Here is a 27579-nt window from a genome sequence, read left to right on the forward strand (position 1 = left end):
TGAGATCATTATTGTGTCCTGGAAACTTCAGTTAATGTTATATACCCTGACAAGTCTGTTTGTCTGCAGATTCTTCATAATCTACCGCCTGGGGCTTAGAAAAAATAAACAAGAGAACTACGCTATGTTTACCTGAGATGACATTGACAATAAAATACCACTTTACAACGAGGTTCATTAGAGTTAACACTAGTTAACATGAACTAAGAATGAACAATACTTCTACAGCATTTATTAATTTCAGCATTTACTAATGTGTTTGTGTTTGTTAACATTAGTTAATGCACTGGGAACTAACAGGAATTAACAATGAAAGACTGTATTTTTATTTACTAACATTAACAAAGATTAATAAATAGTTTAATCAATGTATTGTTCATTGTTTGTTCATGTTAGTTAATACATTAACTAATGTTAATAAATGACACCTTATTGTAAAGGGTTACCAAAATAACTTTTAGTAGTTTTATATTACTAAGCAAAATGAAGTTCCAAACGTAGGTTTGGGAGGAGCCTAATCATTCAGTCCTGTCAATCATCATTACGAGCCTATATAAGCAGCTCTCATTACACCGTCCCAGCGTCAGTTCTTCCGGCATCCCTCCACCTCCCCTTCTACTCCTCTATTTCTGTTATTCTCCCTCTCGGTTATGTCGCAATGGGGGGTTGAACTCTACGCTCAAGCCGAGCCTCGGGTTTGAGCCTCCATTAAGGACAGCAAGCCAAGTTTGTTTTCCATTGCCCATCAAGACTGGATGGACAGGCGAACTTGTGAAACTCTTTAGATAAGGGAACATATTACATAAGGTGGGAGTGGAGTTTGAATATTGTCAGAAAGGATTAAAGTCCGTATACAATCAGATTACTTGAAAAGCATGAGTAGTATGTGACATATGAATTGAATAGAAGTTTAAAACATTAACATTTTGATATCAGTAAGGAGATGTGTGATTTGAAATATATTGTTGACATGCTGCTAGTCCTTAAGTGAAAGCCGCTAATCACAGCATATTGTAAGAAAATAGGATATGTTTACATGTGTGCATGCAGATTCTGTTTTGTACTGTTAATAAGGTAACAGAGCTTGAAAATCCTTGAAGTTAATGCTTTCTTTAGTTTAGCGTTTACTTTGATATCAAGAAGGGGAATGCTGTTTACAAGCTAGAAGATTAGCATGCCACATGAATAGTCATTTCCTTATCTCAAGTTAAAGTTTCCTTGTTTGTGTAATGTGTATGTGTGTGTTGAGCACAGTAGAGAAACTGAGTTCTTTGAAGATGTTATAACATACACAACATTTCTGTCCTCATAATTTGTTTTGAGTGATTCATTGCTTTTATATGCTGTGTCTTAGGTGTATGTTCAGAGTTCTTCTGGTTTGGACTATACTATGTAGCACTACTGCTATAATGAGTGTTACATTCCATCTTATACATGTTTCATCAGTCCCTCAGTGGGGTCTAAACATCCCTGCTGGTCACACACACATTTCACCCACCACCATACATATATATTAATGTACTGAGCTTAAAGAGATAGTTCACCCAAAAATTAAAATTCTGCACTGCAAAAAATGCTTTTCTTACTTAGATTTTTTGTCTTGTTTCCAGCCAAAATTTCAAAAAATTCTTAAAGGAGTCATCGAATGCCCATTTTCCACAAGTTGATATGATTCTTTAGGGTCTTAATGAAAAGTCTATAATATACTTTGGTTAAAAATTCTCAATGGTTGTGTAAAACAACACCCTTTTTACCAAAATCAGCTTTGCAAAAATCATCCTGTTCTGGGTGAGGCTGCTTTAAATGTTAATGAGCTCTGCTCGCCCCACCCCTTTCTTCTTTCTGTGGAGTGACAAGCCTGTTTACTTTAGCCGGGTTTGAATTGAATAGTTCAGCCGCTAAACTTGCTAACTAGCATGTTATTAGGAAAGGTGATTGCCAAGATTCATTAAAAAAAACCTTATACTCACTTCTGCTGTAGGTGAAGCTGGATCACGAATATTTGCGCAAACATAGACACATTTATGTAGATCGGGAGGTGCGTTCCCTTCACAAACAATCTTAATCCACTGCATCTTCAGCGGCTCAGCTGTATTACATCCAGCAACACAACACCTCAATCACTCAGTCTGAGATATTCTTGTCTAACTTACATCCCTGCTCCGGCATCGAAAGAATGGAGGTTGGACTGTAACAGCTGATCTGAGGTAAGATGCTCATGTCAATCAACTATTGTCGGAGTGACCACACCGACAGGCATCTAATGGCTCAATTTGAAAGGGGATATTATTTTTACAGATTAATTAAAAACCACTGAACTTTGCATCCAATGACCCCCTTAAATTAAGAAGTATTTCCTAGACAAGTAAAAATTATTGTCTTGTTTTCAGAAAAAAGAAGTCAAAATCAAGTGAGTTTTTGCCTAGAACAAGCAAAATAATCCAATTTCAAGCAGAAAACAAGAACATTTTGCTTACTCCATTGGCAGATTATTTTGCTTGTTACTTAATTTTGACTTCTTTTTTCTAAAAACAAGACAATAATTGTTACTTGTCTAGAAAATACTTCTTGATTTAAGAATTTTTAGATGTTTTGGCTGGAAACAAGAAGAAAAATATAAGTAAGAAAAGCATTTTTACGGCGTGTTATTAATTACCCTCACGTCATTCTAAACCCATTAGACTGTTCAACTTCAGAACACAAATTAAGATATTAATATTGATATGAAATCTAAGAGCTTTCTGACCCTGCATAGACAGCAACTGATACATTCAAGACCCAGAAAGGTAGTAAGGACATCATTAAAATAGTCCATGTGACATCATGGTTCAACCATAATTTTATGAAGCTGTGAGAATACTTTTTGTGCGCAAAGTAAACAAAAATAACTTTATTTAACAATCTCTTCTCTTCCGTGTCAGTCTTTGATGCACATTCATACGAGTTTGTTTCTTGTGTTAAAAAAAGTGCAATAGGAAGTTAAAACTCAGAAGTGAATAATCTCATGAAACAGCAATTTTCAAACAAAAACATGGTTTATTTATAAAAGAGAAAGAGCAAACATCAAAATATGTGCAATGCACATGGCTGTAAAACTCCTTTGGCCAGATTCTTATCATTGTGTAATGGTATTCATTTATATAAGGTACATTTTACTTGGTGCTGTATTACTTAAAACATCTTTTTCATTAATTTATCTGTATTCAAAAAGCCTCAAAATTATTTTGCATTCAAATCATATGTCTTCACATACAGTGTAAACCATCACCGCATTCAAAAATCTCAAAAATCAAACAGCTCGGCTTCTTTCTCCTTCCAGAAGGTGAAACTCCGATCAATGTATTTACAAATTTCATCATTGCTAAACATTGAGAAATCATTGCTTTCATCTCCACTGGGATGTCCTCCATCAACTGATACGGTATTTTCGATGATAACCTGTGGCACAGCTTTAACCCCGGCACAAGAATTCTTCACAGATTTCGCATTTTCTCTTTTCCCAAAGTATTGCATTTTGATGTCCTCAAAACCATCTTTCCATTCCCGCCTCCCAGCCTCAATCTCCCTGAGGACGGCCCGGTGGAAGTCTCGGACTGCCTCCCAGGGAAAGTTCCCCACGTGGTCAAACACTTCAAAGCATAGCAGATGCCTCATCTTGCGCTCCTCAGCTGGGAGGTCCAGCTCAAGGATGTGAAAATAACCAAGCATGAATAGGTCAAGGGTCAAGCTGTCGTAAGCAACAGGAGCGCCGTCCACACGAGGAAGGAACTGCTCGGGCGAGTAGGTCACATGCTTCTTTTGGAGGCTCCTGATTTGTCGTGATGGGACCCCTGAGGCAATGCGTTTCCAGTTGCCAATCATCTTGTCTATTGCGGTTCTTTGCCTGTAAAGATGATACAGTGATCTGGTTCCTGGCTTGGAGACTGGAGCTGTTATTGCTTCTCCTGTAAGAGTGCCAAGCTCTTGTTTCATCTTGGCTCGCATTGATATTGCATACGCAGACCTTTTCCAGTGGCTCAAAAAGAGGACAACAATACGCTCCTTCCGCAAGCAGGTGGTCTCCACCACTTTATTTCCATCTTTGCCTGGTGCCTGTTGGCATTTTATGCCACTGTCATTAATGTGATTTATGTCAGTGCTTTGAGTTGTCCCCATTTGCTGCTCCTTACGATTTGTTGATGCAGTTAGCTTTTGCTGCTTTGCGTCTGATGTGTTGTTTAAAAGCCCAGCAAATGGGTAGATGTTTCCTATCTGACCCTCAAAGTTGGACCTCAAATTTCTCACAGAAACTCCTGATTGCTGGATCTCCATTTCCACCTTCTGCCTTCGTCCTTTGATTGAACTTTGCCTCTCTGGCTGGTATGTGAAGACCGATGCCAGATCTGTGTTTGGCATTTTACTGATCCCATCCTCACTGTTTGTTTCTGAGATGTTTGTCAAGAGCAGTGACATGCTCTTTACTATATTTGAGATGCGACTGTACCACACAGGAAGAGGCAGAGATTCCTCCATGTTTGGGAGTTGCTGGCTCTGAGTGTTGACTGTAATATTAACAATGGGAGCAGGAAGGATGGTCCTCAGTTCCTCCGCCAGGCGAGCAAGCTCTAATTCATAGGCCTGGCATCGTTTCTGAAGGGAGATCGTTTCAATCTGTCCCTCCAGGTAGACCAGGTCGTCTTCAGTAAGCAGTTCTCCAAAGGGGCCCAGAATGACATTGTGGACTTGGGAGTACCTCCAACCATCCACCTCAGTGTGTTCGTCACTGTTGTCCTGTGTAAGATGAAACAAGTATAGTATTGTAATGTTGTATGCAATAGTATTTTATGCAAGGACTTTTATGTTAGAGGGGTTTGAGAAGTTTACTTTTCGGCTGTGGACATCTTCGTCCTGCAGTCGAGCCTGAAGCTTGCGCACCATAACCTGCCTCTTCCATTCAGCAATGGGCCTCCCGTTCTCATCATGAGTTGGGATCAGAGAATCAATGTCAGCAAGATTTGCCTCCAGTGCTGCGAGTGGAACAATTTCATTCTGACCTTTCTGTAAACATTCGTGCAAACCCACAGAGATCAATATACCATCTCAGTTGCAAATTAACACATTCACTTCAAAATAAATGGCACTGCAAACTATTTCACATGTGCATTCAGAGCTGAATGAAAGTTTACCATATTTTCCACCCCAAAACACCCACTTTTGAGGAAAGTCAGGTTCACACTTAAACAGTATTAATCTTGTACATAAAATTGCTGATGAAAATGTCAAAATGTTAAATGATGAAGGGTTATTTGATTTTGTATGATTTCAGGGTTAACAAAGATGAGATTTATGAGTTCAGGTTTCACAATGACTTTTTTTAATGTAAATATAAAATTATGAATATTAGCTTTAAATTTATGCATTCTCATTAACTAAATGTTATTTTTGTCTAAAAAAAAAAGTAAAAGAAAATTAAGCCAAAGCTGCAAAGACGCTCCTTTTTTAAACGTTTTTTGATATTGTTATTGCAACTTTTATTATATTAATCTGCACTAAATTACATACCTGTGAACAAGGTTGTAAAAGCCATTGTATTTTTTCCTAAATACCTTTTGTGTGTGTGTGTGTGTGTGTGTGTGTTTTCCAAATTCTGTTTTGTTTTGTTTTTTTTTTCATTTTAATTTTTCTGAATTCCATTTTTTTCCATTTTAATATTTTTACACTCTGTTTAGTGGTTAAATTAGAAAACATTAATCAAAATGGACATCTAATTAATTAGAAATCATGAAACATACTAAATTTTACAGCAATTTATTAAAAGTTGAACAAAAAATAAATTTTAAGGCTCTATAAAAACATTTCTAATGTAATTCTCTAATGCAAAACATTTTTTCTCAAATTCATTTTCATTTTTACCATTAATTTCTCCATTAATTTTCAGGATTCCATTTTATAATCACATTTTTTTATAATTTAAATTTTAATAATCAAAAGCATCTCTATTTAATTGATTTCATTAAAAAAAAATATATATATATATATATCGCGATTTGATTTAAGTGTACTGACCTACTTTCGATTTAGGGCCCTAAACAGCCAATCCAGTCTATATGTATGTCTATATACATACAAATACAAATATAATTGCAGCTCTTTCTTACAATTTTGAATTTATTGACAGTTTATATCTCAAAAACACCCTGAATGACTTTTTTGGTGGAATTAATGAATGAAATTCTGGTGGAAACGGGCTTCTGGTAGAGCAAGTCATTCCATTATGATGACAAGTTATGAAGAAACGTCTTGTCTTTGGTATAACAGGCACTGATGATGCAAGCACAATAAGACCTGAAAGATAATTAGGGTCAATTGTGATTTCAGGTTGACTTTTTCATATAGAGGCCAGCACATACATTTATTGTTTGTCCAGTGAAGACCGCAGTGATTCCTGCTTGTCTCAGCGACCTCATGGACTTCTGGGATAAAACTGTCTCCTCTTCCTCAAGGTGTTTCCTCATGTTGAATGAAGTTACAACTATACACCAAAAACAAAGAAAATGAGTGAACTTTAGAAATATAATTTCTTTCTATTATGAAAGTGGACCTTTTTGTCAGTTAGAAGTCTGTGATAATTACAGACAGTAGATCATATATACTCTCACTTGAGCTGAACACATGCATGGTCATGCACTCTTACCTGTAGAGGCCACTTGAATGGTTCCAGCTCCACCTTTCTTAGCCTGTGAGGAGGCTGGTAATGCAGATGAGTTATCGGGGTATGCTGGAGAGGGACGAGGCTGGGGAGGGACTTCATTCACTGGCTGCTAGGAACACCAACAGCCAAAGCAATTAAGAACAACTACATCCTGTCACATTTGGATAAAATCAGTTCATAGTTAAAAATCATCACCTTGCTATTTTCCATCCTGCCGCTATGTCCTAGTTCACAAGACAGGTCCTTAATGTCCTGATAGGGGTCAGCTGTGCTAAACAAGGTCCTTTCCTCTTCTATGAGAACAATATCTGCAGACTGCTGGAGTAGAGCAATAAAAGAACATAGTCATTACCAGAATTTAAACTCAATTTCCTTTTAGTAATTGGCACAAAATACAGGTCTCGAAACACAATGTACACCCTGATCTGTGAAGAGCCCGCAGTGAGGGGAAAAGCCATGAGAAAAGTGAAACAGGAGCTCAAACTGTTTAGTATAGCAGACCTCCCACTTAGTTAACAAAGGAAAACTGCCTATAGAGTTCAGTCATCTGATCGGATGGTTCAAATGACCCATACCTGCAATTGCAGTGATTGACTTCTCATATGGCCACTTGTAAACTCTTTTTTTTTTTAAAGGTGACATATCATGAAAATCTGACTTTTTTTGTGTTCAAGTCCTATAATCGTGTCCCCAGTGCAACGACCAACCCAGAAACTGTGAAAAATGACAACCCAGTAACTTTGTTTTGGTACGCTTTTTTGCTCCAAGCATGTGAAAAAATTAGTGTGTCAGATCTCACTCCCGTGACGTAGTAAGGGGATCTCATTATAATATTACCGCCCCTTAATCTGCACGTTTCTACCCACGGCGCAAGCAACACTAATGTACCAGTTCTAATGCCATGGCAAAAGTTCAAGAAAAGCATGCTAACTTTTCTGTCTTTGTCTGCACAGATGAGCACTGAACATGATTTAGAGTCCCAGCCTCAGAGGAGACAAGAGAGCAGTGGATTTATTGATTTATCTACTGTATATTACGCTGCTGCAACACAGATCTATAAACATGTGATTTCCTTCCCAGCTGTTTACCTTCACAGACATAACCGACTGTTTTTGTCACTCGTAAGTTTTTAACATAAACTTGTGTGTATTTGACAGTTTAAGCGCAATAAGACATGAAAGAGAACTTAGTTTAGTACTCACATGCCGTGTGACTTTTTTCTTAGGATGTGTGCACTCCGTTTATCAAGTTTAAACTAATATGTTTCAAAAAGCATGATTTCAGTGTGACAGACATGATAATCAAAACCAAACAGATGTTTTGTTGTTTTGTTTTGTTTTGTTTTCTGAGTTATGAGCTGTAAAGGCACAGCCCTATTCTGGAAAAGGGGGTGGGGAGCAGCAGCTCATTTGCATTTAAAGAGACATGCATGAAAACAGTCTGTTTCCACTTCCACTCAAAATAGGCATTTTTAAAATGATATAATAAATTATCTGTGGGGTATTTTGAGCTGAAACTTCACAAACACATTTTGGGGACATGTGAGACTTAGGCTGCGTGTCCACCAAAGCATTTTTAGCCAGCTGAAAACGGCAGGTGCTCTGCTGAAAACACTTTTTTCTCCATTATATTTAATAACAGTAATACGGTAGTCAAGCAATTCCATCTGATAAAGACATAAATACTCTGAGATATTAACCTCTTCATTCTTGTTCAGTTGTTGTACAAGCGGGGTAATCGGTATTAGTCCCGCCCCTCCTCCACTCTGATTGGTTAGCTGACTAGAAAGTGACAGGGCGAGCACAGCGTCTTAGTCAGAGTTGAACATTCTTCAACTCTCGGCGCTCAGCGCGAAAAAGGCACTCAGCACTCAGCACGCTCCTGCCGTTTTAAAAAATGTGGTGCTCCCACTGACAATAATTGGAAAAATACGCCATCCGTGGGGAAAAATGCTTTGGTGGACACACAGCCTTATATTACATATTGTAAAAAGGAGCATAATAGGTCTCCTTTAAGAAATCAGTACTTAATTATTCAGCAAAAATGCCTTAAATTGATCAAAAGCGTCATTTATAATGATCGAAAAAGATTTCTGTTTAAATTAATGCTGCTCTTTTGAACTTTCTACTGAAAAATCAGCAATACCATCAGAGAAATAAACTACATTTTAAAATATATTGAAATAGAAAACAGGTATTTTACAACATTACTGTTTTTTCCCAAATAAATAAATGCAGTCATGGTGAGCATGAGAGACTTCTTTCAAAAACATTTAAAAAAAACTTACCGTCCCCAAACTTTTAAATGGTTGTGTATATCTACACTGTATATCAGACAACGTAAGAAAATAGTTGAAGATGTTTGCTCTAGTAACATTTAGTAATCCAGTGATTAAGCATTTATGCATTGAGTGAAGCACTTAAGAGGTTGACTGAACATGCTCAAAAAAAAAAAGTTACTTCATATACTAAATGAGGGATCTCATACTATAGATTATGCATTAGCATTGTATAAAAAAACAATATGTGACATTTAGTGTCTAATTTATTTATTTTAACAAAATGAGATTTGGTTCTCAGAGCTAAACATGATGAATGCGTCAGTCGTGTGTTTCCATTCATTACCTCATTCCTTACTCGCACCATAATGACAGGATATTCTGTCGTGCTTGTATATAGTCTTTTCTGAAAATATTAACATTTTTTCAGTATCTTTTATCTGATATTTTGGACATTCCTGAGAACAAGCTGAATTCTTGAACAAAAAAGCAATACTTACTAGTTCTGAAGGTATTTTAAAGATCATTTTTTAGGATTTTTAGTTTTTTTCTAATAATTTATATACATATTTAATTAATACATTTCACATCACAAAAACAAACCCATGCAATGCTAATTTTTCTTTTTTTTTTCAGAAAAGTTAAACAACAAAGTTTATGTTTTTATAAAATAATCTGAAATAACTTACAGTCCACGCCTTTATCAGTCAATTCTTCAGAAGTCTAAGATCTGAGTGTAATGAGAGCAGCTACAATCACATCAGAGCTCCAGCCATCCAGTGACCAAAAGCTTAAGGATCTGCACACTACAGTGAGCTCAGACAGGAGGTCTTCATAGTAAAGTATGAATAATTAAAGGGTGGGATTAGGTGAACTGTTGTTCTTTACAGGTTTAAAGGTCTAAAGGCTGCAACACGTTCCTTACCACGTTTCTGAAATTCAGCGAAGTGCTTTTCTGTTTCTAATATTTTTTTTTATTATTATTGAACACTACAATCACTGAACATTATTTGCTGTCTTGTAATGTGGTTAGAGAATTACTTTAATTCCACAAAAGGGCAGAGATGAAAGAACAGGGTTCAATGGTGAATTGATACATGCACATGAACAGACAGTTCTGATCTCTACTGAGGTGTCACATTAGTATCTAACCGTAACTGATTTGTCGTTACGCAAATGTAAAGACGCTTCACTTAATACCTCTCTGTCACAGGCACCTCAACCGACCGTGGAGCAAAGAGGTCAACACACATCAGTTACACAGACCATTGGATATGCAGGAGGAACAGATCAGGCAACTCTATCTAAGCATTAGATCGCACCAATTCTACTCGTTTACAGGCATTTAATGCAGGCTCTATTACATTATGTAATATTATATTACATTATTATATTATATTATATTATATATTGCTATACTTAAATAATATTATTGGATTGATGGAATAAATCAAGCAATTAAGCATATTTTGTATCATTTGCAGGCATTTCATACAGGTTCGTTTATACTATATATAATATTATATATATATATATATATATATATATATATAATTATACTGTTATTATTATATATTATATTATATTTTATTATATTATATTACATATTATTTTCAATTGCTATACATAGGTATTATTATTAAATAATTTACAGTCAATATGAATTTTCCATAACTTGGTAAATTTGACTAATTTATGAACATTTGAACTGAATTGAATTCTCTTGATTTTCAGACAATTTTCTATATTTATACTTTCATATATATAGAGAGAGAGAGATTATTATATATTATATTATATTATATATTTTACATTGCTATACTATTAAGTATTATTATTAAAAATGAAAACAGTTTATTTACAATTTTTTGGAAAATTATAAAATGTACAAAAAAGAGTATAAAATTATGAAAGTTTAAATCGAATTAGAATATTTCCTAAATATTATTTGTAATTTCTTATATATACTTTATATAACTTCATGATCTGTTATTATATTATATTATATTATATTATATTATATTATATTATATTATATTATTAAATATAAGATATTATATTAATTTGAATTGCTATACTTAAGTATTATTATAAAATATGTAAACAGTTTATTATTATATAATTTGCAGGCATTTCATTTCACTCGTTTATACTATATACTGTAGTAATATATATATATATATATATATATATATATATTGTTATACTGTTATTATTATATTATATTATTTTCAATTGCTATACATAAATATTATTATAAAATAATTTACAGTCAATATGATTTTTCCATAAATTACTAAATTTTACTAATTTAGCACTTCATGCAGGCTCAGTTATACTGTTTTTTTTATTATATTATATGATATTATATTATATTACATTGCTATACTTAAGTATTATTATTTAAAATGAAAACAGTTTATTTACAATTTTTAGAAAATTGCAAAATTTACAAAAAAAAAAAAAGAGTAAATAAATTTATGAACATTTGAATTGAATTCTATCCATTTTTAGACAATTTCCTAAATATTATTTGTATTTTTATATATATAATTTGCCGGCACTTCTATCTGTTCTGATATTATATTATAATATATTATATTTTAAATGTATTATTATTTAATATGGAAACAGTTCATTTACACTCAATATGATTTTTTCACCAAGTAAATTTGACTAATTTTACTAAATTCTACTATTATTTTTACTAATTTATAAACATTTGAATTTAATTCTCAAATACCTAGAGAGAGAGAGAGAGAGAGAGAGAGAGAGAGAGAAAAGCATTACTGTAGAGAAAAATGTAATTTTTCATTTCTTTTACAGAGTTTTTTTAGTGCCAGCATAGTTCTTTAAAATTGTTAATTTTCTGTATAAGCGTTAACCAATCTATATTGCATTATGTCTGCCTTTTTCTCCATTCAGCTTCTGTGTTAATAATTAAACTGATCTTAATTATTCCCTAGTAAACAATAATTATTGTCAAGAACCCCACTGTGCTGCTCACACTTTCCTTTGGGGAGAGCCATACACTCAAAACAAAACAACTGATGCCATGTCAGCATAAACAAACAAAACTGGTGAGAACACACATCTCTCCTCTCTCTCTCTCTCCCTCGTTGGCTTTGTGATGGATTGATGGAGCATGAGCGACTCCAAACACAAGAGTAAAATGCCCTCTGACTGCGTTTATGGGCCTCTGACACCTGAGACAGAAGATCGCATATCTCCTCGCCCCTGGAGCTCTGGAGCTCTTGCTGAGAGGGGCGTGAGTGATAGCTGATAGGTCCTTCATGCGCCAACCAGACAGTACTAAGTGTCTTGCTAATTAGCTTGTGTCCGACCATAACGTTTTAATATGCCATCGTAGTTATGCTATCAAAAGACAGGATGAAGCTTGCATAGTTTCCACTTCATTTATGAACCAGTGACGTATCTGATGCCCTTTTGCAATGGAGTGACAGTGGAGGCGGAGCTGAAATATAAGTATTTGGAGAGTATTGGTGTTTAATACACTGTCGGTGCGTCATTGAATTCTCATGACTGTACTCCTTACCCTTTGTCCATCTCACAAATTGTGGATGACATTAGAGAAAACATAAATGATCCGAGTCCAGCTACACTCTAAATAGTCATTCTAAAAATGCACTAAAAGATTTCATAACTAGATTTCATAAAATTAGATTTTTTTTTTAATTGTCCCATGACAACATTCTCCATGAGAATAAACAAATTGTCATCAAAACACTTTTACCCGCAGCAGATGTGGATTAAATTATAATCAAATTATTAATGCCTTCATTATTAAGCGATTAAGTATCTGTTCAGCCTTCTGAATAGGATGTTCCTGTGAAGAATATCCTGTCCCATATCTGATTAATAATGGAGGGGTTCTTCAGCGGGAATGACTCAGTTGGCTGATGTGTGTGGTTTATTAAATGCACTTTATTATTTGTAGCTTGTGCTCTATTTTGTAGCATGACTCAGCCAGTGTGAGCTACTATTTCATTAGCTCAAATATATTCATGCTAGAGAAGTGGAGTGTTTTTGGCAGTAGGTGGCAGTAACAGTTTGCTATCACAAGGTGGAGTATTAACCAAAATCCACATCATCAGCTGTCAATGTATGCAATATTCATAAGTGTAAAGTACTTAATTGCTGTACTTAAGTATTACTTTTAAATGTGGAAAACCTTTGACTATTATCTGTCCCCCCAAGTAGGTAAATCTGACTTTTAAATTAGTAAAATTTGACAGGGTAACTATAATTTACCATTAAGTTTAATTTCTGTGTACTTTTTTTCCTGTGCTACTTTTCTTGTCTTCTTTTCCCCCCTTTTCTTTAAATTTTCATACAATTTCATATACACATACACCCATAATTGCTACTTTTTGTTTGGGGAGGGTCAGATTTTTTTTAATGGTTTTGAAAAATGTCTCACAAAGGCTGCATTTGATCAAAAATGCAGTAAAAATTTTAAATAGTTTTTTTCTAGGGTAATATGTCTTAAAATGTCAGTTATTCCTGTGATTGCAAAGATTTTTTAGTAGCCTTTACTCCCGTCTTCAGTGTCACATGATCCAACAGAAATCATTTTGATTTGGTGTTAAAACATTTTTTTATTATAATAAAGCAATAGAAGCCCCAAGAAGCCGTGGTTTACAGTGAATTTATAACAGCTAACGGGCGTTGTTAGGCACGACACGAAAACCCCCTTAGCTGTTATAAATTCACTGTAACCCACGGCTTCATGGGGCTTATTGCTTTTATAAAATGGTTATTCTATATACGTAGTAAGGTTTCACAAAATAAACAAAGTAAAACGTAAATAAAGATGTATATTTGTAGAGTAATTTACAACAGCTTTGAACGCAGCTTAACCAATCAGAATCAAGGACCGGAACTATCCGTTTTATAATATTTTTTTGGCCGTGATACTATTTTTTCAGGATTTTTTGATGAATAGAACGCTTAAAAGAACAGGTGTTTTTTTTTTTTTTTTTTGTTTGTTTGTTTGGATTTTAGTTTTTTTGAATGTTCTAAATGTCTTATTGCCACTTTTGATCAATTTAATGTATCTTTGCTGTATATAAGTATTAAATTAACATTCCCAATATGTTTAAATTGATTTTTACCTTTAATGGGCATTTTTACCTTTATAAGGCCATTTTTTTTTCTAACGTAATTAAATGCATGCATCATCTTTTGTGTCAAATTCTTACATTTATTCAAAAAAATTAAAATAGTAAGAGACTATAGGGCTGTTACCAGTCAAATGAAATCAATATCAACAAAATTTGTGTTTGCAGTGCAGAGGTGGCACAGAATCTGCATCTGAAGTGGCATTTAGATGCAGTTACACAGAAAGTTTAATGCAGGACATGAATGCAGTTAACCTGCAGTTACAAATGCATAAATAAAGTTTTGATGTTTAATAAACGTCAATTAAAAAAGGGAAAATGTACTTTATATATAAACCTAAAATGACCAGTATATGGCGACAAATCAATGCGTGAGTTTTGTCAAACGGCTGATTGATTCAGCAAGGAAACACATTGGTGTGGTGTGTTGCACGTAGACGCAAAAAAAGTTCTGCTGTAAGCAAAAACAGGAGTGTTTTTACAACGCCTCATCAATTGCCATATTGGTGGCACTGAAAGTAAACAATGCCACTAAACCTAACGAAACTTGCATATTTTTCTGCTTATTGCTGCTAAAATAGTCAATTATTGTTATGTTTTGGGCTGTACTAAGTTCTCGGACCAGGAAAAATATTTGGAGTACTAGACTGCCAAAAGTTATAACAAATCAAGGAGAAGAGTGCAAAAAACGAGGAACAAAAGGTGTTTGTGGTTGGCAAAACTGATCCAGGATTTCCAGGGCAAGAATCTTGACAACATTCGTGTTTTTTCTTATCATTTCCAGTCAGGTAGGTAAAATATTAAGCTAATAACTTAATTAATACTGCTCATACATATCTTTACCACCATTTAACTCGAGTTTGCCAAAATATTGCGCCCTTTCCTACTTACGTCCTTCTCTATCTGATTTAGCAGCTTCCACATGTTTTTCCATGGTTTAGACAGCATAAATTAGCAAAAAAACATATTCAGTAGTGCATTAACCGAGCAATCCATTCTGTTTACATTCAAGTACCACCAATATCGGGTAACTGACCAAATCGAAGACATAATAGTCATACAGGGGAATATTTGCCCCTTTGAATTTTGTTTTTTTTTTTGTGATATACTCAAGAATGTCAAATTGCATCGTTTAATATATGGCACACCCCTACATGAGTGTGTATATAGAAGGATTTGTATGAAAATGAATAGAACTTTGATGAACAGAATGTAAATGACTGGAAATAAAAACACCTTACCTAATTAAAAATGTGCTTTCAGTCAGATAAGTTGTGCTGAAGAAAGTACTAATTATCTTACATGAGCATCAGCATCACGGAGGAAGTTGGCACAGTCGTGATAGCCATTGTATTCTGCCAGCTCCACTGCAGTAAACCCATCTGAATCTCTCTCTAGTGGACTGATGTGATTATTCAGCAGCACTCGGCAGCACTGAGGGAACAAGAGATTAGAGCCGTCATTCAAATCCTCTGGGAAAGCATTTCAAACACTACTTAAACTGTATAAGGGCATTCATGGTTGTGACTGGATCTTAAAGAAAGGTGACAGAAACCTCCAGTTCGCCATTCTCCGCTGCGTCATGCAGGGGGGTCCCACCCCAGAGGTCCTTCAGCACCTTTGCACCCATCAGTAACAGACGCTCCACAATGCGATGGTGGCCCTCGCTGGCAGCAAAGTGCAATGCTGTGGCTCCATCCTTATCTTGACAGGACAGATCCAGATCTGTGAAGGAGGCCTAAAGATGCATATCAGAGACGGAGTCAGTGATAAACTCTAATATATTTAATAAAATCATGAAAAAGTGACTGAAGCAGCTGTAACTCACCAGCCAGACCACCAAGGCGTAGTGTCCCATGTGGGCAGCTGCATGTAACACACTCATGCCATCTCTGGCCTGCACATGGACATTTGCACCACAGTCCTTCACAAGGTATTCAACCAAATGCAGATGCCCCTCCTGACAGGCCAGATATAGAGGAGTGGCCCCAGTTCCTGTCTGGCAGTCCACACACCTGCACCAAAATACATTTTAGACACTCCATATATAAAGTAACATAACACATCCCTTCTTAATTACTGTATCAAGCCACTTTGTTTATAGCTCATTTCAGTGAAGTATCAGGTATGTTTACATGCATAAAAAGTATTCTTCTAGCTTCGTAATATTACGGTTGAACCACTGATGTCACATGGACTATTTTAACAATGTCCTTACTACCTTTCTGGGCCTTTAACGTGTTAGTTGCATTGCTGTCTATGCAGGGTCAGAAAGCTCTTGGATTTCATCAAAAATATCTTAATTTGTGTTCCGAAGATGAACTATGGTGTTAAAGGTTTGGAACGACATGAGAGTAATTAATGACAGAATTTTCCTTTTTGGGTAAACTATCGAAGAAGGTTACAAGAAGGTTTTTCAATCCAATTGAGCCATCAATCTAAATACTAATGAATTACTTGGTTGCATGTAAATGTAGTTAACTTGTAGTGGGAGGTATAAGCGCTATTGCATCGTCAAGTAGTTCTTGGTGGCAGTGCAGATGTACAGTAAAGGCACAGGTGGTGACATGTGGCAGGCAAGTGTCTGCTCATGTATTATAGAGGACAGAGCCCAGATGGCAAGTTTGACATGTGTCAGATGACCTTTCCCCAGCCTCCCTGATGAGCAGCAGTTCTCAAGAAATGGCAACGTGACTCTGAGCTGCTGTCTTTAGTGTATTTGTCTAAGCATGACTTGTGGTTTTGCTCATGTAAACACAAACAGTCACATGTAGCATTGGGAGCAATGCTAACTAAACTATACTTTTACTAAAGTGACTAAAGTAGTTGAGTCGTTGTTTAAAAAAAAACAGCTTTTTCCAGTAGAGTTGCTTTTTTTCCACTGAGTAGCAATGCAGCAACACAACTATGAAAAAGTCCGCTGTCTATGGAAGTTTATTTTCACAACAAAAAAATCATGCTTTGGTAAATTATGACAAAGCCATAAGTCAAAATTAAATGTGCAGTATGTAATATTGACAGCTCGTGGTTGAAATGGGTACTGCAGTCCAAATTCAAAATATTGTTTCTCCTGCCCCCTCCTCCTCAGATGCGATGCTTACACGGGCGTCAGTTTGAGGACGTGCAATGGAATGAGGCAACTGACAGTGGAAGGCAACGAGCCTTACACTGTCACTTGATGAGATGATTTAATCCTCGTTTTAATATGTCTCTGGTCTTAGAGCTTTTTAGGTGGATGCCGAGGTTTTTTAGGTCGGGTAAAATCTGCGATCTCTAACCCAGTTCGTTTGCTGGCTTCAGTGGCTGCCATCTTAACTGTCATTAATTACTCACTCTCACGTCGTTCCAAACCTGTAAGACCTTCGTTCATCTTTGGAACACAAATTAAGATATTTTTTTATGAAATCAAGATCTTTCTCGTAGCTTCGTAAAATGATGGACTATTTTGTTGAGGCTCTTGGTACCTTATTGGGCCTTGAACATGTCAGTTGTGTTGCTGTCTATGCAGGGTCAGAAAGCTCTCGGATTTCATCAGAAATATCTTAATTTGTGTTCTGAAGATGAACAAAGGTCTTACAGGTTTGGATTAATGACAGAATTTTCATTTTTGGGTGAACCATCCCTTTAAGTAAGTATCTACAGTTTATGACTTTGCATCTCAGAAAGACTTAATTATGACATAAAAATAGTCTAAAATATTTGTTACAATTATGATATATTACCAAAACAAAATTTATATTTCTTATGTGGCGGACATGGATTCCATATCTTTCGCATATTTGTGGTGTTTGAATTTCTGATCAATCAGTTCATTCGGATAGTTGATGTAAACAAACCAATCAAAAAGCGAATCACTGTTTTTAGGTAGTTCCAAACCTGTATGACTTACTTTCATTTGCAGAATATAAAAGATGATAATCTGAAGAATGTTAGTAATCAAACTAACAAACTATTTTTTTCAAAATATATTTTTTTGTGTTTCACAGAAACAGTAAAGTCATAAAGGTTTGGAATGACATGAGTGTGAGTAAAAGGTGAATGAATACATTTGAGGTCAAAAGTTTAAATACACCTTGCAGAATCTGCAAAATGTTAATTATTTTACCAAAATAAGATGTATGCATTTTAAAAAAATTTTTTTTATTTTTTATTTAGTACTAACCTGAATAAGATATTTCATATAAAAGACATTTATAGTCCACAAGAGAAAATAATAGTTAAATTTATTTTAAAAAATGACCTTTCAAACGTTTACATACGCTTGATTCTTAATACTGTGTTGTTACCTGAATGATCCACAGCTGTGTTTTTTTGTTTAGTGATAGTTGTTCATGAGTCCCTTGTTTGTCTTGAACTGTTAAAATGCCCGCTGTTCTTCAGAAAAATCCTTCAGGTCCCACAAATTCTTTGGTTTTCCAGCATTTTTGTGAATTTGAACCCTTTGCAAAAATGACTGTATGATTTTGAGATCCATCTTTTCACACTGAGGACAACTGAGGGACTCATATGCAACTATTACAGAAGGTTCAAATGCTCACTGATGCTCCAGAAGGAAAAACCACGCATTAGAGCCGATAATTTACCGATCTTCAAATTCAAATAGCTTTCACCCCCTGGCTCTTAATGTGTTGTGTTTTCTTCTGAAGCATCAGTGAGCATTTGAACCGTCTGTAATAGTTGCATATGAGTCCCTCAGTTGTCCTCAGTGTGAAAAGATGGATCTCAAAATCATACAGTCATTGTTGGAAAGGGTTCAAATACACAAAAATGCTGAAAAACCAAAGAATTTTGGGACGTAAAAGAACAGCAGTTTAACTGTTCAGGACAAATAAGGGACTCATGAACAGTAAACAAAAAAACACAGCTGTGGATCATTCAGGTAACAACATGTAAACTTTTGAATAGGGTAGTTTTGTTAACTTCAACTATTCTTTTAAATAACATGCATTTTGTATGATGCCTAATTAAGATTTTGCAGATTCTGCACGGTGTTTGTAAACGTTTGGCTTCATCTGTAAGTGTTTAGCCAATCAGGGATGTTGTAACTGTCTGTGAGCCTCACCGTGGAGAGCAGGACATGAGCAGTTTGAGGGAAGTGAGGTCTCCGCTAGCTGCAGCATAATGGACAGGTCGAGCTCCACAATCTGTCTCTGCCTCTGTGCTTCCTCCCTCAAACAACAGCCACTGTACTGCCTCCGCATGGCCAAACCTGGCAGCCAGGTGCAGGGCCGTCGCTCCTTCGCCATCACGATCCTGCAGGCCAGAGACGGGCACAAAGACGAACATCAGCATTCAATACCCAGTTTAAAGGTGTCTGAATTATGGGCATAGTAAGTAGTACATCACAATGACCTTTCAATATACTGATATGCTATTATACCGTCAGTGATATTAATAAAAGAGGTGCTTCTTTACTCACATTGCACATCCATCATCAGTGACCTGTGTAATTGACAGTAAAGGAAACTGACACAGCCAAGCACCATCAATTCAGCTGTCAAATGTCATTTATCTCTCGATATATCATGGCACTCACCTCAATCCCACACTTGTTCTGTCTCAGCAGCCACTGCAGCTCCCGCACGTGCCCAGTGGCAGCAGCATCATGGGCGGCCGTGGCGCCATTCTTCGTACGGGTGTGGCAGGGGAAACAACCATCGTTCACCAGAAATTCCAGGCACTCCAGTTGGCCGCAGCGGGCGGCGTGGTGGACAGGAGAAGCTCCCTGGGCATCTGTGATGGTAGGACTGAGACATCCGGACACATGCAGGGCCCTCAGAGCTTCTATATCCCCTTCACGAGCTGCCTGAATGGCTCTGTGGAGCACCATGCTAGACCACGGCCAGGCAAGACTAAAGTGGCAGGGGTCCTTGGGCTGAACCCAACTATCTCTCTTGCTCTCGCTCCCTCTCTAAAATGATACCTGAGCTTGCTGACAGATGTCCATGGGAGAGATGAAGGGGGTGTATAAGCACTGAGCCAGAAATGTAATGAGAGCCCTCATGTGAAAACATACATCTGCTTATATTCCCTGATACAATAACAGTGTGTTACTTTGAAGAGTTAGAAAGACCGTAAGTGAATAAGAAAGCTGAAAGTAATTTTTAACTAAAATGCTTTTTCTTAATTCTTAAATGCCAGAACCAGGGATTGTAAGTCATGTTTTAATTGGTTCATTTACACAATTCATCCAAATGAGCTGATTCATAAGAATGAATCAGACTTCCACATGCTAAATTAGAGAAAAAAGAATTGCAGATGAATCAATTTATTATAGAATCAATCAGAATTTCATTTTACATTGCTTGTGAAAGAAGACTATTTAGCTAAAGCAGATTAATAGGAAGAATCAGAAATATGATTAGCACACATATGTGACAAAACTATTAAATACCCCTCTTTCTTTGGATTACTTCTGCCACAAAAACACTCTTTAAATACAACCCAGCACTGGGTGAAATATGGACAAACCCATCGATTGGGTTGTTTTAATCCAGCGGTCAAATCAAAAAGCTGGGTTCATCTTATTGGATCATTGTATTGGGTTATTTTTAATATTTTTACCCAGGTGCTGGATAGTTTTTCTGCACTCTAAAAAAATTCTGGGTTATTTTTTTTTAACCCAAATGCTGGGTTCATCTTGTTGGGTCATTTTATTGGGTCATTTTTAATATTTTTACCCAGGTGCTGGATAGTTTTTCTGCACTCTAAAAAAATTCTGGGTTATTTTTTAAACCCAAGTGCTGGGTTCAGCTTGTTGGGTCATTTTATTGAGCTATTTTTTATATTTTTACCCAGGTGCTGGGTAGTTTTTTCTGCACTCAAAAAATGCTGGGTTATTTTTTTTAACCCAAATGCTAGATTCAGCTAGTTGGGTCGTTTTATTGGGTTATTTTAATATTTTTACCCAGGTGCTTGGTAATTTTTTGTGCACTCAAAAAATGCTGGGTTATTTTTTTTTTAACCCAAATTTTTGGTTCAGCTTGTTTGGTCGTTTTATTGGGTCATTTTTAATATTTTTACCCAGGTGCTTGGTAATTTTTTGTGCACTCAAAAAATGCTGGGTTATTTTTTTTTTAACCCAAATTTTTGGTTCAGCTTGTTTGGTCATTTTATTGGGTTATTTTTAATATTTTTACCCAGGTGCTGGGTAGGTTTTATGTGCTCTAAAAAATGCTGGATTATTTTTTTTAACCCAAATGCTGGGTTCAGCTTGCTGGGTAATTTTATTGGGTTATTTTTAATATTTTTACCCAGGTGCTTGGTAGTTTTATTGGGTTATTTTTATATTTTTACCTAGATGCTGGGTAGTTTTTCTACACTCTAATAAAAATGCTGGGATTTTTTTTTTTAACCCAAATGCTGGGTTCAGCTTGTTGGGTCATTTTATTGGGCTATTTTTAATATTTTTACCCGGGTACTGGGTAGTTTTTCTGTAACTAAGCTGCTGGGTTATTTTTTCTACCCAACCGATGGGTTGAGCCTGTCTCCGACGAAACAACCCAGCTGCTGAGTTACATTCAGAGCACGACATTTTTGTCTTCTACAGGAGAGAGCAGTTCAAAATAAAGGTTTATATACATTTTATTTCATTTATAAAGTCTTTACTGTGCTGTAAATTATATTTTTTACGCAACACAACATACAAGGACAAAATATCAGTCATTTGTGTCAGCAGCGGTCGTTTCACATAATGAAAACACCTTTTGCCTTGCATAACACAAAATGATTTTATTCATTATAATACTGAATTTGTTCATTTTAATGTTAAAGTATGTTCTCTAATGTCAATACTTTTTTTTATAGGCAGGTTATGAAGTCAGTCACGGCATCTTTCAGCTACGAGTAAAATCTGAGGTGGCGATCTGAGGTTCGTAGTTCCCCCAGCGAACAGCAGCAAATCACCAGCTCATGTTTTGGGGACACACCAGCATGAGAATTAGCACTATTTTGGTGAAAAGTGATTACAGAGAATGGTTGAATACACTTAAATTAAAATGCAACTTTTAAATGTTACGTTTTTTATTTCTAAAATGATTGTTAAACGAGTTTAATGGTATGTATTATTGCTGTATTCACCCATATTATTAAATTTGGCTTATATTTTTGTCCATGGGTGTTCTTGCTTAATAATAAGTGTTCATCTTTTGATTATTGCTGTTGCCTCTATAATTACATGTAATTTTTAATTTCCTGTTTTATTCTAAACAGGTGGAGCTGGGGGAAGGTGGAGGATTTCAGAGGAGGAACTTTGAAAGCAAACTTCTTGTTTTGTATTTATTTTGCTATTGCAATATAGAGAATATATGTTAATACGATTTTGCAGCATTTACATGCATTCCACGGCCCTAAATCAAAATTTTGGCCCTAGTTTTGCCCATATTAAAAAGTTTGGGCACCTCTGATTCAAACAAACAAAAAAAAGAAGTCCAGACTCGAGCAACGTTGCGCATATTTCACATTTATTTCACACCTGACAAAGTGTTAAGTGTCCACAGACATTAGAAGACACAGGTCCAACACTCAAAGAACTTGAGCACTGAGTACACTACAGCCCATTCATTATGGTATAAAGTGGTTACAGCCGTGTGCTAGACCACACTTGGGTTTATATACAGAGCAAATCAACAGAAATATTGAAGCAATTACAGTAGGTACACTTAGTTTATATTTTATTATAGTTCCTTTTTTAAATTTGGAATATTTGGATGGATGAAAGATGTTTATTTGAACTGATGACGTCGTAACACAAAGGATCCATTAAGAGTGAAGAGAGAAAAAGAGAGACACGTTATCAACTACAAACCTTAAAAATCTTGTTTATCTGCAATATATATGTACGTTGACAAAGTCCTGTTGAATGCTTTGTTTTCAGGGCACCGTGTCAGTGCAAACACCACATGCTCATAGTCAACTGTGATCCTTCAAATCGGTAAAATAATACGATTGAATCTATTCTTTTTCTGTAAATGCTACTCTTATACTGTATGGAGGTAAATGAGATACGTTTGATACATTTCATTTAAAAGCTGAATAAATATGTACAGCATGCTATCATATACATAGCATTATCAAAGACAGGAATGGATAAAAAACGTCAGGGCACTGGGAGGTACTGTATGACCGTCAACATATCATCCAAAACCTAAATGTCTGTCTCAAATTTACATTTCAGTTCCATATTCCATGTAAGAGTTTATCAAGGCATATTTATACTGCTGCTTATGAAGAAACCATTTGGAGAGGTAAAGACCAGAACTGCTGAACTCTCTCAGGTACGTTCACAACTAGATGTTGCTGCTATATTTGTGCTCTTTGGGTTGGTTGGCCCATGGCACAAAACATTCATCCTCTTTAAACATATCTGTAACAGCAACGTGAGCAACATACTAAATGGCGGACTGACCATAGCATGAGCTCAAACCAAACCAAACGAGAGATTTCTGAATTCATACACGGCCTCAGATAGTACCTCTTTAAGATGAAACTGTCGTGACATGAAAACCACTTTTCTATACTTAGTATACACTGTCTTCAAGGCAAAGGGTGGAGCAAAAAACGTTTATGTGTATATGCTTATTATAACTGATACATCTCACAAAAATGAACTGCTAAGCTAAATAAAATTTTCGGTAGTATATTGGTGATTGTTATGGAAGTCCATTTCCACCAATGAATACGAAAAAAAATAATAATTGCGACTTTTTATCTCACAATTCAAACTCTGAGTTTACATCTTGCAATTCAGACTTTTTTCCTCATAATTGTGTAATAAAAACTCACAATTCGGACTATTTTTTATCAGAATTACGAGATATAAACTCACAATTCTGAGAAATAGCCATAGTCAAGTCGGTAATGCGGGATAAAAAAAACTCAGAATCCTGACTTTTTTTCTCAGAATTGACAACTTGCATTTATAACTCGCAATTTTGGCTTTATAACTCAAAATTTTGAGTTTATAGCTCAATTCTGAGAAAAAAAGTCAGAATTGTAAATCTGTATTAAGAAATTCAGAGAAAAATTAAGGAAAAAGGAATAAAATAGATTAAGTAACAACAAAGTTTTTTAGCATTTCAATATATTCAATAATGAAATATTATATTCAATGTATTGCAATATTTCAGGGTTTTTATTATTGAAATGCTAGTCTTTTTTATTATTGTTTGGATGGCAAAAAATTAATTGCAGTATCTGAATATTTTTTTAGAATAGAGTTTATTTTAAGTAATTAAATTAAATAAGAAAACATAATCGGTCTGAATATTGAGCCTTGTGGTACTCCTTTACAAAATGGCAAATTCTTATTTGAAATTACAATATGCAATTCATAATACAAACAAATTAAAAGACGTAAATTCACAATTGTGAAAAAAAAGGTTATATTAAGTAAGTAATATTTCACAATTCTGAGAAAAAACATCAGAACTGAAAGATTTAAATTCGCAATTGTGAGAAGAAAAGTTAGAACTGTGAGATAAAACTTGCAATTATCTTCATTTTTCATTCAGTGGGGGAAATGGCTTCCATATTTTGTTATAAGTTGGAACACTAAAACTGGATCTTCTCTTAAAAACTTGATCTTATTGCTGCTTCACTAGGAAACACCATGTAAGAGATCTGAATACAGATATTCAATAACATGTAAGCCTAGGATGAGCTGAACATAGCAGTTACAAATGAGGAACTATGCAATTAAGATGCAGTACTTCCTGCATAATATTATTTGAAATCCGTGGTGTAATCGAAATAAAATCTCCCTCATCTAATGTGCTCTGATGTATTTGCGTTCAGTGTATCAGTAACAGGTAATAAGCATCACAGCTTTCCAATTCTGTGCGCAAAAAAATGAAAGGTTGTAAATAAAGAAAAATTAAAGAAGCTGATACTCTTAGCAGCAGAGCTCTTGTGCAAATGAACCGAAATGAACCTGGTAAATAAAGCTCATTATCAAAAGTGCAAGGTGAAAAATTATTTTTGTAGCACACTACAGATAGTGACCTCTTAATAAATTATGTTTATAAAACATACAATGCTTAATAAATAAGTAAACGTAAAGATGTAATGTAAAAAAGACATTACAGATGAAAATAAAAACACAAAATAAACTTCTGTATGGTAGACGTTTTGTACTTTTCCAATGCTGATTTTTGTCAAAATAACGGACATTTACCTCTTTTTTTTTAGTGTAAAATCCATCGCAATCTTCATGACCTCGAAATAACATCTCTTCAAAAAGCACAATGATCATGGCAGATCAAAACCAAGAGGCAACTACTGAAGCTCAGGTAAAAGCACTTGACATCTACTCTGCAGAAGCACATACACAAACAGAGCGTTGAGTCGCATTTACAAATGAACTAAGAGTAGGGCCGTGTCTAGGATGCTGTTTTGCCATTCTAGCTTGTAGCTATGTTAGCAGGAAGTGCTGAATATATTTCAGTGTTGTAAATTTACACTAAATATGGCCTGACACGCACATAAACACGCACACTCTGTGAAGCCAGGCCCATAGTCTATGGTTGGCATGGACAGACTGAGAGGGGAATGCTGGGACGGGCAGGCAAGAGGCAGCTGTGATGACATGGGGATAGGGCACTTATGATCACATGACCTAATTACATCACAACGGCCTGTTAGCTATCGTTTATGGTTTCAGCCAGAGAAAAAAACACTTTCACATCCTCATCTGTCCTGATTTTCTTCTGGAAAGCTTAGACCTGTGGATAGAGAGAGAGATTAGGAGAAATTCAGCTATATCATTGACAATGATGAACAATTATGCTTCTCAACCACTGAAATGTAACACAAAAATGGTCCAAAGTCTGTTTTGACATCCAAGACCTTTGGCCTAATCTAACTCCGAATCTAACTCAGATTTTTTTCTCAGAATTGCTTCATATGAACTCGGAATTGTGAGTTATAAAGTGAGAATTGTGAAACAAACTCGTAATTCTGAGAAAAAAGTAAAAATTGCACAAATGCAGGTTAGAAAGTTAGAATTGTAAGATATAAACTCGCAATTCTGACTTTTTTTCTAAGAATTGCGCGATATAAACGCGGAATTGCGAGTTATAAAGTCAGAATTGTGAAACAAGCTCGCAATTCTGAGAGAAAAGTTATAACGTTAGAAGTGCAAGATACAAACTCACAATTCTCAGAAATTGTCTTTTTCTTTTTAACTTTTTTTCAGAATGCAAGTTTATATCACAATTCTGAGAAAAAAGTTAGAATTGTGAGTAAAAAGTCAGAATTTTTAATCTTGCAATTCAGTTTTTATAACTCGCAATTGCGAGTTTGTATCATGCAATTCTCCAAAAAAAGTTAGAATTGTGAGATAAATATATAAATATCCTTTTTGTATTTTTTTATTCAGTGGCAGAAACAAGATTGCATAATTTATTCATAAATTTGAATCTGCTTTTATTTTTACAATTTCATCTCAATTTAAGTTTTAATTTTAGTTCATTTGAAATAGTGATATGACTATAAAAAAATCTGTGCTGATGTATTTGCGTTCAGTGTATCAGCAACAGGTAATTTAGCATCACTGCTCTCTAATTGTGTGTAAAAAAAATACAAAATAAAATAAATAAACTTCTGTATGAGATTTGTTGAGCTTTTTTATTTTTGTCCAATATTTATATGCTAACAGTAAAAAAACTAGTGTTCAACACAGACAGGTTGCATGTAATGTGATAAAATATAAAATAATAAAATAAAATATAGAATGAAAAACGGGGCTAGTTTGTTGCAGCCACAGTTTTTGTGTGAATAACTGGCTCAACAGATAAATAAAATATTTTTTTTAACAAATAAAATAAAATAAAAATATCTTGTGCTTTCACTATTCCCCGTTTCTACTTAATGTCCAATGTAAAATCTGTGTCCTAAATCAAAACCAATTGACAAGCACAGACCTAAAGTATTTCTTAAAGGGGACATCGGATGCCCATTTTCCACAAGTTGGTATGATTCTGTAGAGTAAACAGCTAAAACAGCTCTGTTCACAGCGACCAGTTTCAGTGCATGTCTCTTTAAATGATAACAAGCTATTGCTCACCCCACCCCACTTTTCCATTTTTTTGTGCATTTGGTAATGCGTTGCCATCAAAAACTAAACTGCATCCTCCGTGGCTCTGATGTCAGGAGAAAATGACGACTTTACAAAACAAAACAGCTGCACTGCTTACGAGACATTGTCGCTACAACTGCTCAAGCATGGAGAAAATGGCAGACAACGTGCAACTGCCTGAGGGCGGAAATATGCTAATTATATGCTTGATAATTAAGACTGTTTAGTTTTTTGGCGGGGAATAAAAAGGAGTGAGTGGATTTTTATCATTGTAGGGTGGTTGTGTGCACATACTGCTTGAATTTTGAGAGTGAATTTTGCATCCGATGTCCCCTTTAAAGTTAAAAAGAGACTAAACAAAGACTTTAATATATGTTATGTGACATTGTGCTAA

At 35.3% G+C, this 27579-nt stretch overlaps 2 protein-coding genes across 18 annotated transcripts in view; both read right to left on the reverse strand.

The window, feature by feature from the left end:
• Window positions 1-3037: 3037 nt before the first annotated feature.
• Window positions 3038-19947, reverse strand: espnlb (espin like b). 3 transcript variants are annotated; one of them, XM_051132907.1, is made up of 10 exons: window positions 19647-19947; window positions 19173-19363; window positions 15939-16125; window positions 15666-15848; window positions 15413-15544; window positions 6887-7006; window positions 6674-6800; window positions 6390-6511; window positions 4864-5037; window positions 3038-4770 (listed from the first exon to the last, which is right to left on the reverse strand). In XM_051132907.1, the coding sequence occupies exons 1-10, from the start codon at window positions 19938-19940 to the stop codon at window positions 3283-3285; spliced, it is 3018 nt and encodes a 1005-aa protein (XP_050988864.1). In that variant the 5' UTR covers window positions 19941-19947; the 3' UTR covers window positions 3038-3282. The 3 variants fall into 3 exon arrangements, with proteins under 3 accessions (XP_050988864.1, XP_050988856.1, XP_050988847.1); XM_051132899.1 differs by having other exon boundaries at window positions 6674-6797; window positions 6887-7009; XM_051132890.1 differs by having other exon boundaries at window positions 6887-7009.
• A 2604-nt stretch (window positions 19948-22551) lies between these two features.
• Window positions 22552-27579, reverse strand: part of kif1ab (kinesin family member 1Ab) — a 35507-nt gene continuing 30479 nt past the window's right edge. For all 15 annotated transcript variants that reach the window (XM_051132876.1, XM_051132778.1, XM_051132760.1 and 12 more), the window contains one exon: window positions 22552-25830. In XM_051132876.1, coding sequence (XP_050988833.1) covers window positions 25788-25830 — 43 coding nt within the window. In that variant the 3' untranslated portion in view covers window positions 22552-25787. The remainder of the gene's footprint in view (window positions 25831-27579) is intronic.

The sequence above is a fragment of the Labeo rohita genome, chromosome 2, assembly GCF_022985175.1.
Source record: "Labeo rohita strain BAU-BD-2019 chromosome 2, IGBB_LRoh.1.0, whole genome shotgun sequence".
Taxonomy (NCBI): domain Eukaryota; kingdom Metazoa; phylum Chordata; class Actinopteri; order Cypriniformes; family Cyprinidae; genus Labeo; species Labeo rohita.